General features: G+C 43.4%; 2 protein-coding genes across 3 annotated transcripts in view; one reads left to right on the top strand and one right to left on the bottom strand.

The window, feature by feature from the left end:
• The window catches only part of agap1 (ArfGAP with GTPase domain, ankyrin repeat and PH domain 1), a 116,063-nt gene extending 110,290 nt beyond the window's left edge, over positions 1-5,773 (top strand). For both annotated transcript variants that reach the window (XM_083684901.1, XM_083684900.1), the window contains exons 17-18: positions 809-1,064; positions 1,218-5,773. In XM_083684901.1, coding sequence (XP_083541027.1) covers positions 809-1,064; positions 1,218-1,427 — 466 coding nt within the window. In that variant the 3' untranslated portion in view covers positions 1,428-5,773. The remainder of the gene's footprint in view (positions 1-808; positions 1,065-1,217) is intronic.
• Positions 5,774-12,747: 6,974 nt separating this feature from the next.
• Positions 12,748-14,960, bottom strand: gbx2 (gastrulation brain homeobox 2; the record flags this gene model as incomplete). Its single annotated transcript, XM_083684449.1, has 2 exons — positions 12,748-13,250; positions 14,447-14,960. The coding sequence occupies 2 exons, from the start codon at positions 14,958-14,960 to the stop codon at positions 12,748-12,750; spliced, it is 1,017 nt and encodes a 338-aa protein (XP_083540575.1).
• Positions 14,961-16,528: the final 1,568 nt, after the last annotated feature.

Here is a 16,528-nt window from a genome sequence, read left to right as displayed (position 1 = left end):
TTCTCATCGTTTAGGGTTTATCACAATGCTGTTTGACCCTCTAAACAACATACTACTGTACCTAGTGGTTGACAAACAGTGGGGTGCCACGGGTCCACTGGCGTTGTTGAATTTGTGGGTTACAATTCGAGTTTCAGAGTAGGACTTGGAACATAAGGCAGTAAAGGGGCTGTGAAACAGATCAAGCCTATACCTTTCTCTGACCCCTCCTGCCCTCCCTCCATCCCTCCTGGTGTGTGGATATATTTAACAGCCTTTTCCCAGCCTCCACACAGGCAGGGTCATTAAGGGAGGAAGTGTCCACTGGTGAGACTCACTGTTCTGCTCTGTTCTCCATTTCCTGGCCAGTGGGGTGGTTACTGTTGTTGTTTTGGAGGGACAGCTCAATATCTTAAGACCCCCCTGTGACCCCCCCCTCCCATTCTCTCCTCCAGGCCGTTTTGGGTTCCTATCCACCTCTTACAGGAGGACTGAGCCACAACTAATCCCAAATCGCTCTGAATGGCCATGTTTACACGGCAGGGATTAGGGAGAGATTAGCACTATCACATCACAGGGTTAGATTGAGTGACTGTTCACCGCGCCACTCTACTTCTCTCCGAGGATCTCCCTCCTCTCTACCTCTCTCTCTCTCTCTCTCTCTCTCTCTCTCTCTCTCTCCTCTCTTCTCTGGGTTATGGGACTAACATTGGTTTCCACATTGGAAATGTCTCCTTGATGATGATTTTATTAATTCATGTCCTTTGTTACGTGTGTTTTTAAAACTGTCAAATAAACAAGCCTACGTTTCCCCCCCCACCCCACACAGGGAGGAGCGGGAGCGCTGGATCCGGGCCAAGTACGAGCAGCGCATCTTCCTGGCCTCACTGGCCTGTTTAGACCTCTCCCTGGGCCAGCAGCTGCTGAGGTCCACGGCCGAGGAGGACCTCCGCTCCGTCGTCTTACTGCTGGCCCACGGCTCGCGGGAGCAGGTCAACGAGACGTGCGGCGAGGGCGACGGACGCACCGCCTTGCACCTGGCGTGTCGCAAGGGCAACGTGGTCATCACCCAGCTCCTCATCTGGGTAAGCAAGGGTTCAGGGGTCGGGACGGGACGGGACGGGCTGCTGGGTACTGCCCACGCTATGCCCAAGCACTGTGATCTGAAATAGAAATAACCAATATACTGTATCCCCCCCCCCCCCCCCCCCCCCATTCCTCTCTCTCTCTCTCTCCAGTACGGGGTGGACCTGATGGCGCGGGACGCCCACGGGAACAGTGCACTGGCATACGCGCGGCAGGCCAGCAGCCAGGAATGCGTGGACATACTTCTCCAATATGGCTGCCCCGACGAGCGCTACCCACTCATGGCCACGCCCAACCTGTCGCGGCGCAACACCAACCGTAACAACAGCTGCAGCAGTGCCGGCAGCGCCGCGCTCATTTGACATTGCCCCCCTATGAAGGCCTTCAGTAATGCGCCCACGGAATACCCTCCTCACACGCATAATTCTACACTCAAAACCCTAAAAAAAAAAAAAGTATGTGACACTTTTGGAAGTGAGACTTTAAAATACCCACATTTGGGAGAAATGGACAAACTATTTTGGGAACCACTACTTCTGCACTCCTGTCCCCCCTCAACCTTCTATAATGCCACTTATCTCTCACATGTGGACTCTTGTTGAAATGTAGTAGGAATCATATCATGAGACAATTTTTGGGAGAGCCTCATGCTTTCGGTCCAGTTGTCCAATCCCCTCACTAGCCCCCCTCTAAAAGCAGCATGGAGGCAGGTTTAGGTTTTTCAGGTAGTGGCTCTGGCTGCATGTCGCCCTAAGCATGACACGCGCACAAACACACACACACACACACACACACACACACACACACACACACACACTACATTTTGGAGTGACTTTGGACACAAGCATGATGATGGAATTCGGGAGGTAGTGGCAAAGTCACAGGACCTGTGATAAGTGGCATCCTACCTGACTGCTAATCTGCAACCTGCTCTAAAGCTTGAGCCCAAGGCGCTCACACACATACGCACTAACAATACCACACTGCATTTCTCGTATGGAAGCACTGACCAGGCGGTTCGGAGGGACTTTGGACTTTGTGAACAGGACCTTTGTAGCATGTCGGGAAAAAAAGGTGCTTTTTAAGAAAGATATGGGAGCTTCGGAACTGCATCATCACTGAGAACTCTACGACAGGATCACGTCTGCCTGCTTCTGCTCTTCATCTTCGCTCCTCGTGTGTTTATTCCATGGCACAGCATCAGTGTTTTCACCTTTCACTTATTTCTTTCTCTCAGTAAATTATGTGATCGCTCTCCTTCCTGTGTATGTTTTTTTTTTTTATGAAATGTGGGAAAACAAATATCTTGATGTAAAAACATTTAAAGAAAATAATAGTCCAAAATATCAGATATTTCTTAAAAAATAATTCAACAAAAAGTGTGATAGCATGTCTTAGACACTTTTTTTTTTATTTAAAAGCGCATCGTTCATGGTGTCTGAATTGTGTATATCTCATTGTGCATTGCTGGACCAATGGATGCATTCTAGAGAAGCAGTGACTTTTGTCTTGTAAAAAAAAAAAAATCACTTACTTAATGTAAAAAGCATTTTTGCCAGGCTCAGGGACCAGAGTGTCAATTCCACGCGTAATCTTGAAGCCCTCACACTTTCAGAAGCCTCCCGCACCATCCTGTTTTCTTCTAATAAAGTCATTTAGCAAATGCTGCTCTCTAGAGCCATTTACAATAAGTGCATTCACATGAAGAGGCTGGAATGACCACATGATACAAGTATCTCAAGTCAACCCTTCTGATTCACTATATAGTCAACCCACTTATCCACACAGAGCAAAAGGGAAATGTTGTCATTTTTAGTGTTGTTTTTATCCTTCTTTTGCCATTTATTTTTATTAGGTCAGCCTAGACAAATCATTGTAATTGTGCCAGCATAGCAAGAGACAAAGGATGGGAGTGAAGCACGAGGCAGGCCGTGGCTATCATCTTATTGATCTGGTCATGACGCCTATTAGACTCACAGTCCCATTAACAACAAATTGATCTGTAAATGATATATTTTCCATAACAAACCTCTCAACAGTGAACAAGTAGCACTATTCTAACTAGATGGGCTCATCAGTGTCCGATCCATTTCAGTTTTTCAAACAAGTTATGTTACTGACAGTTTCACCCATACTGCCAGACACTCTAAAACGATCATGATTGTAAAGGATTATGTTTCCTCTTCTGGTTTGGAAGGGAGCTCCCCCAACTAGGGCCAGAGTTTTTTCTGGTCAAAAAGAAAGAAAAAAAAAAAGAGGAAGGTCCCTAATCCCATCATATCTCATCCTTAGGTACTCTGTATGTGTTCTGGTCCATCCTGTGTCTCCTGGCGTGCAGCTAACATCCATTCTTCCCAGTCTCACGGTCTCTGCTTCCTGAATCTCTTTTGCTCAGCGAATCACATAGAAGGGCTTCTCTGGGTCTGGAATCCTACTTGTGTAAATATGATACTTCTCTTTCTCACTCTGTCTATTTGAAAGCTCTGTTGGTGGTGATGTCATGTAACTATAGGATGCAGGATCTTGTCAAATGTTCTTACTCTGGAGTTGCTTTTTTATCTTGAGATTTGAGTGGAAAATTGCTGATGCACATGTGATTGGTTTGTTTATATTTGGGAGAAGTGAAATAAGCCAATGGGTTGACTGAATGCTAATGTTTATGTTCAGCATCAGGGCTGTCAGATCGGGACACTCCTTTTCTTGCCAAAATGGACAGCTTTGTCTCTGCTCTGCACAAGCCCCTCTGGATTAAGGAGCAATGACCTCCCTCTGCCTTTACCTCTTCTTAAACCTTAAAGTGTGTGTGTGTGCGTGTGTGCGTGTGAGTGATACAATTTTGTCCACCAGTCCTAACCATGGACAATTTGGCCATTTCAATGACCCTTCCTTGAGCATCAAATGCTCACCTATTTATGATAATTTCCCCCCTCAATGCCCCCCCCCCCTCCCTGTGTGTGTGTGTGTGTGTGTGTGTGTGCGTGTAAAGGACAAAGGAGTGACTCCCGACTGACTGTGTATTCAAGCAATATCCAGGGTTGCCCCTGGAGGACAGACAGGCGTTGATTTCCATGCCATCCTTCAGCGTCTCCATGGTGGTGTTTTTGACCAGTGGCAGGAGTCTGCCATGCTCCACGCACTGTCAGTCAAACACACACTGCAATATCTGCATTCATTTTAAACCACCCACCAACACATCCCACACGCGCTCTTTTTCCTACCGAGTCCAATAGAAATGTGAAGAGAGCGAAATAATGTTGAGAGCAAATTACGTGAGAAACGCAGAGGAGCCCAGCGTTTTTTTTTGTTTTTCTTTAGCCATGAACACTAAAGTCCACCGGCTCTTACCTTATTTTACCTTGTTTTACCTGGTTGTTACAGTGCCACATTGCTGAATCACCGTAATGAAATGATCTAGGGAATGATGTTTGGTCTCTCCTTAAGGCCTATAGAAATGTGAATCTGGAATCAAGGGCCGAATTCGCCCAGCTAGTTGATGTTTCAGAGTAACAAATTGCTCCCTAGTCACTCGTGTTTTTATTTTTTAACTCTCTTGACCAAGGACAGGACATAATGTCCTTTATTTATGACAGAAAATGCACTACACTACATATTCAGTTTAGAAGTCTTAATCCTCCTCAGTCGTATCAACAGGAACTCTTTCCACTAGAACGTTTTTGCATGAGTGGTTGTGTGCATACTGTACGTAGATCCCCCTTTCCTTCCCTATGCTGGCATTGAATGGCTCCTTTTTCAAAGCGCCTGGCTCTGGCAATAGGAGATATGAAGAGGCCAACATAGTATTAGAAACTTCCTCATTGGTCATCGTAGACATCTCTCTTCTTCTTCAGCTCTTCCCTCTTTTCTAAAGTAGCCAGTGGAATTCTCTCTAGCTAGTGTTTGTTGTCCATCCCTAGTTGAATTCAGGGAGCATCAAAGAAGCAACTGTAGATGTGACCGAGCGGGTTTGAGAGTGGGTCTTCTGCATGCTACAAGACTAAGTTAGCCTGCTGAACTAAAGCCTAATCGTTCATTTGGGGGAGCTGAAACATGTCAGTCTCAGGCAAGGTTACTCATCACACGAGCGTAGTTCACCAAGCCACCTCTACTACATATACATGCGTTGGTATACCCCCCCCCCTCCCCCAAAGGGAGAGCATCTCTGTCGGTGAAGGAGCTGGGAGAAGGGGGACCTATGTCAATCTTGTGTTGCTCTAGTCTAGTAAGCACATCGGAGATCACGCTTCGATGCCAGTTAACACTCGGCGCAGTCTGCAAAGCTTTTGCCACGTGTACATAGATGTACAGTAATACACAAACGAAAAGTAATAAACACTCAGTTTGGTCATTGTTTATGTTTATTTGGTTCCAGCGTGTCTTTTGTTACCTCGTTGTCGTTGGTATCCCATCATGTACATCCCCCCAACCGGAGAGGACTGCCACGTTATTTATGGAAGTACCATGGTATCTAAATGGGGACCTCTCACATGGCTGGGGTTTTGTATATCGTTCAGTTATATCTAGTCCATCCATGTTTATTATTATTAATTATCAGCATCAGGCGCATTATTGTTCTTATTGTCGTTATTCTAATTATTATTGTTATAATATTGAGTTTGTGTCAGCTGTACAGTACTGTGTTGAAAAATTATACCTAATACAGAGTCTTCTACTGTAATGTGTCTCTTTTCAATAAAGAAAAAATAATGCTTCTTAATATAACTGTCTGGTCAGTCTGTTCAAAAACATGATTATGAGGGAAACTGTGAGGGAAATGAGACAGAATTGCTTAGTGTGTGTGTGTGTGTGTGTGTGTGTGTGTGTGTGTGTGTGCGTGCGTGCGCGTGCATGCACATGTTTTTGTGTCTGTGTGTTGGGTGCGGTGCAGATGAAGGCGTTAGAGCAGGGGCCCTGTTTGCTGCTGGCTGTAATGGGATAATACCCTTCTAATCCCCTCTTCAGCCTCTGTGGTGCAGGAAGGGAGCTGGGGAGCCACAAAGCACCCAAGGAGGGGGAGGGGGGGACGGACGGACAGGGGTCTGCCCTCACAAAGCAGCCGGCACAGGGGGGAACAATGAGGCCATGGCAGGCCAAAGACAGCAGATGTAATTAAAGAGATTAGATGGGGAAGTGAGGAAAAGAGCAGCGAGAGGAGTGTGTGTGTGTGTGTGCGTGTGTGTGTGCGCGCGTGTGTGTGTGTGTGCGCGCGAGTGTGTGTGTGCGTGTATGTGTGAGTGAGAGAGAGAGAGAGAGAGAGAGAGACCCCAAGCAAGCAAGCTTGCCAATTGAGTGGGGCTTAAATGGATCACTGTTTTCCCATGGGACCTGTATTTTGTTTCATATTATGTTTCCTTCTATCAAAACACTTTTAAATGCCCATTTGGGAGACATTTGACATTACGTTGTTGTTGTGCTTTAATGGTTTACCGACCAAAATGCTCAGCAAAACATTTGTATTTATCATTGCCATTTATTGTGGGCTACTAGTGCTCCTGACCTTAACTATTATGGAGGAATAACTTTATCGACTACTAGTAGTAAGTCAGAAGAAACTGAATTTGGCTCGTCTTAAGTTTTATTGGAGAAAGTGGAACCTGCGTGCAGTCTCTGAAAAGACATGGTTAAAGACATGGTTAAAGACATGGTTAAAGCCCAGGACAAGTTGATAAGTGCTCCCTTCTTTCCCAATACAATCATTGTGCTATTGAGAATCTGTATGACCATAGTGCTCAGTTTAGGCTAGGTGCTGTGTTCAGAGTACTGTCCACAACGAGGCCGAGGATGTACACCAGATAGGTCAGACCGGACACTGGCCCGCAGGGTTTGAGGGCACAGCGCAGCGCTGCAGCACCACAACACTCCGAGAGACGAACGCTATTATGAATGCAAGAGGAGTGCCCAAATGAAGCATGAACGGGCCCTATCGTGGTGTCAGGCTAATTCAGGGAGATTCAGAGACCTGGCCAAGGAGATCCTCCTCAGGCAGACAGACTAGTGTTGATAATCTGCACCAGTGTCTCTGTTTTATTACTGACATCTGCCTGAGAGTACTGACCAACTATACATACATTAAAGCTTCCAAGAGTAACACTTTGAATGAGGTGTTAAATTTAATTTACAGTAGTGTACTGTACACAATGTACTGTGAACATCGTTTTAGTGATTGAATGGAACCAGGACATTCTTGCAATTCTTTATTGAATTTATTGATTTTTTGTGGTTCCCCATATACCCAGTCATTGATTTTGATTGAATAGTGTCTTGAAATCATGTGCCTTGAAATTTGTGGCCTACTCACTCATGTATTTCAGATGAGCTGTATAACAGTACCTGCTGACATCCTCTTACACCCTTGGTATATACTCACTGAACACTTTATTAGGAACACTACACTAATACTGGGTAGGGCTTCCCTTTATTAGGAACACTATACTAATACTGGGTAGGGCCTCCCTTTGCTCTCAAAACAGCCTCAATTCTTCATGGCATTGATTCCACAAGATGTTGGAAACATTCCTTTGAGATTCTGGTCCATGATGACATGATTGCATCACGCAATTCCGGAGTATTTTTCAGGTGCACTTTCAAGCTGTGAATCTCCCATTCTACCACATCCCAAAGGTGTTCTATTGGATTCATATTATGTTTCCTTCTATCAAAACACAGGTGACTGGGAAGGCCACTGAAGAACACTCAACTCATTGTCATGTTCATGAAACCAGTTTGAGACGACTTTTGCTTTGTGACATGGTGCATTATCATGCTGGAAGTAGCCATTAGAAGATGGGTAAATTGTGGCCATGAAGGGATGCACATGGTCAGCAACAATACTCAAATAGGCTGTGGCATTCAAGTGATGATTGATGAGTGTTAACGGGCCCAAATTGTGCCAAGAAAACATTCCCCACACCATTACACCACCTCCACCATGAGAAGGTGTACAGGTGTTCCTAATAAAGTGTTCGGTGAGTGTATGTATCTGTCTCGAGAAAGACGACAGCAGAAACTTTGGAGCCTACATATTTTTGTGTTTTACAGTACCCAGAATCCCCAGGAACACTCACTTTAGGATTTAAGTGTTTCACCAGGTGCAAAGTTTGGAATTTAACATAAATGGATAACAAAAAGGTTATTTAAAGGTCTTGAGAATTAATGTTTTGTTTGTTTTATTTTAGTTTGCGTTTATTAACTATTGAAAAAAAACTGGTACAAACGCGTAGTTAATCTGGTGAGCCTATAGTGAATATATAATTCTCAGGGTCCCCTGACTGAAAGGTACACAAGGTGTACTTCAGTGTGTGTTATTGGCACAGCAATTCGAGTAATAGGCAAAACTTCCAGTGTCAGCACATAATTTCTATACATTTTAGATACCAAACTAAAGCATCCTGTAAAAAAAATGTAGCCTTGGAAATAGATAGGCTTTCTCCTTGGTTTTGAATATAAATGGTGAGTTGGTTGAAGCCAGCTCCTGTGGAACCTTTTCGTGGCATTACGACGTTGGACAAATTAAATCAATTACTAAGACTAAACTGACGAACGTTGACGTTTTAACAATTACATCTCAACAGATCTTACTTTTATATTTCACATAACAGCGTTTTTATTTTTATTTTTTTTAAATGACAGTTTCTCATCAGGTAAATGAAATGTTTATTGTATTTTCTGCTTGTAGATTCCAAAGTATCTATATCCGATTTGTAATGTATACATTAGGCAAAGGATCATGAAAGTGAGGTAAAAGACACGGAAAAATTGCTGTAGAGTTATAATCTCAGGTTGCATATTTTCTTTAAACATTTTCAAGGCTACAGTCAATAAGTGAATGTAATTGCAAGTAGTTGTAGGGATGGGTATATTCACAAATGGAGGCCTATTTGTTTTTTTACTAGCGGGAAATCTGTATTTTGAAAGATGTTTTCTTTAATTGTTCTTTTTAAAAATTAAAAAAAAAAAAAAAAACATTTTCCAGCAATTACTACATTTTATTACTGTTTATGCGATTCAGTTAGGTACTAACCACATAGCCTACCCTTCTGTTTATATATTCTATATTGATATTAGTATCTTCTTATAGGGTGCATTTTCACGCACATGTGTGTGCGTGTGTACGCCCGCGCTGGAGTAGGTAGCGCATACATTTCCAGCAGCATTCTCAAGCCAGCGTCTATTAGTGCACGCTAGTCTCAGGGCTCGCTTTCCATCAGAATTAATCATTGGGGGTTAATTTGAAGCTCAGACAAGTTGCTGTTAATTTAGTGCAGGAGGGACATGCTAGAGTGAAAAGCTGAGGTCCTGGCCAATCCCCTCGGGCCTCATTTATCAGCCAACCGCGACGGCCCGGCTTGATTACAATTTGCAAAAAAATTCATTAGAGTTAGGGCAATTGTCAGATCTCTCTCTCTCTCTCTCTCTCTCTCTCTCTCTCTCTCTCTCACACACACACACACACACACACACACACACACACACACACACACACACACACACACACACACGGATAAAATACCATATACATGCGGTATCTTTTTCTGTCAAACCTCCTTCTCCAGTATACAAATTGCTATTTCTATTTTTTGCAGAACATTTTCACATAATCTGTGATTATTTGTTTAATGGACATACTTTAAATACATGAGTCGCTGCTAGAGTGAGAGTGTTATGGCGCGTGTGTAGTGATTTTGCTTACGTGTGTGTGTTGGTAATTGGTTGGCACACACACACACACACACACACACACACACACACACACACACACACACACACACACACACACACACACACACTTCTAGATCCAGTGATGAGCGCTCATCTGTAAGGCTGTCAAGCTCTCCGAGAGCGCGATCTGCCACCATAAATCTGTGCTTTACAATAATTCACTCTTTCTGCTGGGATGACGAGTTAGGATTTCAGTTTAATAAAAAATGTGCTTGAAGAATTTCATCCGCTGAATCACTAGAGGCAAGGGTAAAATGGCACCTTTTTTTTTACGTGGTTTGGACAGATTAGTTTGTATGATTGGGATAGAGCCAATGCAATATGAATGTAACTTATAAACGCAACAGCATTATTGTCCCCACTTGCGCGCGCAACCTGTGATCTCTGGCGTATCCTTTGCATTTAACATTGTGTTCAAGATATATATTGCTGTCTGGATCAAGATCACTTGCACATGTAGGCCTCGTTGTGAAAAAGGCCTTGTCACGGTCGTGCGAATTATAAACAGTGACTGACACATCAGTGCTTTATCCCAGGTGCACGCGTGCTGCGCTTGCCTGGGATAAATGATGCGCGTGATGATTTCCCTGCCCTGTTACCCCGGGGAATACCGCGCTGTCTAAACGACACAAGCAATACGAGGGCATGGTCGTTAAAAAACAGCAACGACATCTTTGAGGGACGTGCACTAGCTGAGAATTAATAAAAGTCGTCTTATTTCAGAACACTTGTTACACAATGTGTAGGTGAAGTAGGCTTGATCAATTATTGTCTTGATCAGATCATAATAGTGTCTATACTAAACTGTAAGTGTATATAATATAGGGTTATATAATATTATATTATATTCAGATTCTGTCAATTATAGGTCTAAAACATCTTTCCGAATGAGACAATTAGGCTACATATTTGCAGGCAAAGTCAGGCTTCTTCTAACTATAATTTAATCCTACTGGAGCATTGAAAATGCACTGTGTTTAGTTGAGTTAGTTTACTATGGCAGGCTATATTCTTGCAGTAAATAGCCAATACAACTTGTTGGTTTTGGCTGTGTACCATTGAAATAAAGTCCACATAGTCGGCATTGGCTTGCATTTGACCGTTTACAATTCACAAGTCCGAGGGGTATCCAGGCCTATTGTAAATTCTGTATTTTTAGACGCTAGTGTCATGAACATGAATTCATCAAATTGTCCATCACAAAAGATGTAAATATTAATGGCAAAGCAATTGGCGCGCTGGGGCTTGCCAAACGACACGGGTGGGCAGGGCCCGAGCTCTCACCGCCATGTCTTCGTCCCGTAATTGAGGCGCGCGGGGCAAGGTGAGGCCGGAGATCAAGGCTGACACCGGGCCGCGACCTCCCTAAACACCCGTGCTCATGACGTTTCACTCGGGGGGGGATTAGTGCTGCTCACACCGCCTGACCTTGGGCTTTCATTTACCACAGCTGATGCGACCCACCCCCTGTCATAACACAAGATTGCGGCAAGCGAGATCTTCTTAAACATATTTAGAGCTTGACATGCTTCAGGTTGATTTGCTCCAACATACGCGACGAGGTTGGCCTTAATTTTAGAGGGTGGCTGGAGCAGCGGGAGAGAGGTGTAAAACTGTCACTTCTGCGCCAGCCGTGGAGCACAGTCAGCTAGATAAACGGCTTGCCCTGCCTCTTCAATAACTGCAGAACGCAGGAATTGTTGCAAGGTAACATTTTACAAATCTGAATACGCTATGAACTTTAGGGTAGGCCTAGGCTATAGGCCTTAGGCTTCATTAATTATTAATAATAACAATACTACTAGTACTACTACTACGACTACTACTACTAATAATAATAAAAATAATAACACAACAACAACCACAATAATCATAATAATTATAATAATTCCAGTTGTTGGCTTAAGCTATACACTTTTAACGAAGGATGTGAATTCCGCAATTATGATCTGTGAATCCGTGGGTATGTGAATATCATGTTTCTCATTTAAAAACAAGTTGCATAACATTACTATTTCATATCTGTGAAATCCTAAAGAAAACGAGCAAGAACGAGAAAATAGCGCATACCATTGAACATGACTTGAATGACAATAAACAAGCTGACAAATAGTTGACATAAATGCTAATGATTCGTCTTTAATGCACACTATTATTTACTCAATAAGTCATGGAATGTTAGTTACTTTTGCACAATATTAAATAAATAAACAGCGTGCTTCATGACTGTTGAAAAAGTCAGGAGGAGGACAAGAAATTCAAGCAACCATGGAATGAATAAAAATAGAAACTGAAAACAAAAGTCAGATGGTTTTGCAGGGGCACTTTTTGGTGGGAGGTGATGGTGGTGGTTGAGATGTAGCCAATGTGTGTGTGGCGGGGGGGAAACGAATTAAAACTCAAACTGAAATAGAAACTATAAAAGTGCTTCTTTTGGGACGAGGCGTTCATTTCGTTTTACTCCAAAACACCAATAGCCTACTAAAGTTTCCTCAGCAACACATAGGCTACACATGTCAAAGAAAATCAAACAGACGTAAAAGTAGGCTAGAATGTTGCCATATGTCGGAAATGTACAGTTGGATTTCGTTTGTAAAGTCTGTATATATTGTCCTCAATTTGGTCCCATGGCGGTTATACTGTGTGGTCCTCCTCGACATTTACACGCGTAAAGCGCGATGATAAATAATTGTCACCCTTTTGAAGTTGTTGTCTTCTAGGTAGTCGATCAACAGTCAGTCTTATCATTGATGGACCGATTCAGCAGTAAAGCAGAAGAAAAGCAACACATGTAACCATCAGTTAATTCAAAATAATGCTCTCATCATCTCTCATTTATAATGACTCCCCAAAGGATAAACTCGTTGTGTGATTTTCTTTTGTCCAACAGTATCGTGTGCCATTTTGCTGTTTCTAAATCGTATCATTAATTTAATGTATTTGGTCCACCGTTTAACATAAACAAGATTATGGTCTGGCTTGCTCTAACTGTTGGTGCTGACTCCTTATTGCAAAGCGGCTGACGTGCACAGGGATGGGCACCACAATTTTGGGGTTTCTAGAGGGCTCGCCGGTTTTGGAGTTGACATTGCCGGCCTTGACGCGTTTCCACTTGGCCCTCCGGTTCTGAAACCAGATCTTGACTTGCACTTCGCTGAGCTTTAAGGCGTGGGCGATCTGCGACCGTTCTGTCAAAGAGAGGTATTTCTTACAATGGAATTCCTTCTCCAGTTCCAAAAGCTGCTCGCTCGTGAATGCCGTTCTTCGCCGTCTGTTCTTGCCGGTAGACGTGGTGCTGCCCGTGCCAGATCCGTGGACGCCCTCGTCCAGTCCACCATTAGCGTCCCCGTCCTCTTTCTGACCGGTCATGTTATCATCGGAGCTGTAGTCTAAATCGCTGTCCATTGAGAAGCTCTCATCTTTCCGATTGCACTCGTCCTCCTTTGCGTCTTCTTTTCCATGGGTTCTGACTGGAAAGGCAAATTAAGTGGCAAATGTTATAGTTACATTAAGCTCACTTTACCCATAATTAAAAAATCACCAATCAAGCTTTTATGTTGATAATTTCGTTTTTTACATTTCAAATATGCATTTTTTCCCCTTTTTTATCAATACCTTTAGCACAATAACTAACTGTGTGTTGTGGCCAAAGTTTACGCGTAATTACGCATGATGATACTGCCTTTCTCATCTTGTTTCATGGAAATAGTTGTATACTGCATATCATTAATCATGACCTTGGAAAACAGAGTGATAGGCCTAAGTCTCTGGATTTTCAAGATACATAGGCCAAAGACTGAAAAACTAAATTTTGCTGTAAGCCTACTACTAACAATATTGATTTGAGACTTAGTCTAGGCTACTGACGCAATGGTTACATATAGGCTTATAGGCTATCATCATCTTTTCACGACTTTATGCGAGATGTTAGATTGCATTTATTAATGATACATAGGCCTTATAAATGACCGAGGCGACTTTGAGTTTTGATCACAATTTTATAGACATTCAACTACTGCAGGCGCTTTTCTCATCCTTCAATTAAAATAGGCTAATTTAGTCAGTTCAGGCAGTTTGCCCCGAGGCACTATTCCTTGAAATGCTTGATATGGGCTTTTAGCAAACGCATTTGATAGCGGATATCATGTCATTGAAATTCTTTGAGCTTCTCAAGACAAAATATGGACCTAAAGATATGTAGACTATACATTTTTCACTCAATGGTAATAATCACTTTCCTGACAACACTTTAATCGTTTTCGTTTGATGTGAATTTCAGTGGGCATATAGTTTAAAGTTATCCTTAACAGTCCCCCGATCACTGGCCCTGCAGCTATTTTGGGGGCTTTTCTATGGGCAATTCTATGCAACATCCCTTGTTCGAATAGACCTACTTAAAATACACAATATGTATTAATATATATTTTAATTGTGAATAGCCTAGGCATACATAAAACAATTTAATGTTTTGAGTTTGAAAACAACTTTGATGCTGTCACTATCTCGAGCATTTGAGTTTCTGTTTTGTATCTTGCTGATATAAATTAGACAGATATCAGGCCTATTCCATGCACAGTGGCTACAAACAACATACGCCAAGCGCCTTTTTGATTTCAAGAAAAGTTGCTATGTAAAGTTATGCAGAACAGAGAAGCCGGTCGCTTACCTGTGGATGATTGCACTGGCTCTGACTCGTGAAAGGGTGGCAGTGTCGTGGACTCCTTCCCGAGAAAACTCTTTCCGTCGTCCCCATCCAAACGAATGTCCTGAGTCTTGTCGAAGACTGCATGAAGCGACTGCGAGCCAAACTTCCGCGCCGCCTCGTGGTGCTGCTGCGAGGCGGAGAACCCGCCCGGCAGGGTCGCCATAAGGGTGGAGGTAAGCGCCATGCCTTGAGCCAGGCTGGAGCAGAAACTGTTCTGGAGGCTGGAGATCTGGTGGTGCGGGTGCGTGGCATGGAGACCCTGCTGTAGGGCGGACTGAGGCAGGGCAGGGGGTGGAGGAGGAGGCGGTGGAAGCACCACTGACCTGTACGGCATGAACATGGGATAACCTGTGTACACAAAATGTCCCGGGCTTGGCTGAGGTGGCCCTCCGATCAGGGAGTCGATGCTGAAGGCAGTGGTGCTTCCCAGTGGGCGCTGCATCATCATAAACGATGGACTAAACGCTGCACTCATATGATCTGATGTAGTCTAATGTCAATCAAGAAAATGTTACTTAAGTATAGAGTTTGCTTTAGCCCCTAGAGTTTGCTTTAGCTACCAAAGTCACAATTTCACAACCTTATACAGACAACCGATTTTATAAACTTGGTAATCCCGTGGTTAATTGCGTTCCTCGCGTGTAAATAAACCCATTCCATCAACATTGCAGTACGTCGCCAAACGATGCTGAAGGTTGGAACAGTGCCCAAATCAACAGAGTAGCACACTTGTCACCGTGGGTTCCGTAATTAGAGGAACACATGAGATCGGTTTTGGTTTACCTTGACACCTCCAATGGCGCGAGCAGCGCATTCCAAGTGCCAATCAATATCCTCGCGCTGTCACTGACGTTCGTACTACCTGAAAACAACACTCTTCAAGTCGGTTTTCGAACGTCCAAGACTTTCAAGATCTCTCGCGAAGAGCGAAATAATATCACACCGTTCTACAACATCCAGATGTTCAGCAATGAGTTCAAATTCCGCTCCCTCCGTTTAATGTCCGGTCTTCGCGCAAAGACCGCCCCCTTGTCGCGCTTTCGCATTTCATTGGTTGCTGGTAAAATGAATAGAATTATTCATCACGGAAAGATATGAGGGTTGGCTTCGGTCTCAAAAAATAAATGCCAATTACATGTATTCCCTAAGCGTAAACCATCCCACGGGATCATGATCTCGGAGTTACACATGCAAATGCTTAAATATTGACCGAAACTCTTTACATGCAATGTGGACATAAAACTGTGTGTGTGTGTGTGTGTGTGTGTGTGTGTGTGTGTGTGTGTGTGTGTGTGTGTGTGTGTGTGTGTGTGTGTGTGTGTGTGTGTGTGTGTGTGTGTGTGTATGCATACTTGTATTGTTGAAAGCATATTTTTGTATAAAGAAAGAGGATTTCAAATCATTAACATTTTGTTTCATTAACATTTTGTTTCTGCCACTGAAATAATCTAAGAAAGGAACTTGTACCTTGTACCGTATCAAAACATACTATTAGAAACAAACATGATAAGCCCACACAACTAGCACTATAGGACTACATGACAAACCATTTTTAACAGCATATGTCATTCTGTAGCTTGGGGAAAAAAGAGAAAAGTGTACACAGTAAGCTTACTCCTAGTTTCAGTTAAATTCATAGCAAGCATAACCATTTGCTATTACTTTGGAAAGACCTTGTCCCCTGATACTACCAGGGTCCGCTCTCTCTCTACTGGGCAGTACAAATAGCCTTCACATGAAGTGAGAGATAAGGAGAGATGGAATAGCTCCTCTGACACCCCGACCAGCCCTCTGTCATCTCCCAGTGCCAGCAGTGACACCCCTCAGGCTATCCCCAGTGAATGATCTACTGTAATTCATCTCACCATAGTCGTTGCTGTGGTGTGTGTTGATACATACAAGATCAAATGACTCAGATCCACAATGGCTCTGAAGCAAGCTACTAGTTAGGTGATGCTCCACTAGCCGTCAATGAGCTTTGACCCCCCCCCCCCACGGTTTGTTTAGGGAAATCCAAAATAGAACTGACCTATTCGGAACCAA

The sequence above is a fragment of the Argentina silus genome (assembly GCF_951799395.1).
Source record: "Argentina silus genome assembly, chromosome: 14".
In the NCBI taxonomy this organism is placed as follows: domain Eukaryota; kingdom Metazoa; phylum Chordata; class Actinopteri; order Argentiniformes; family Argentinidae; genus Argentina; species Argentina silus.
Note: the sequence above shows the minus strand (reverse complement) of the source record. Positions and strands in the feature narration are given on the sequence as shown.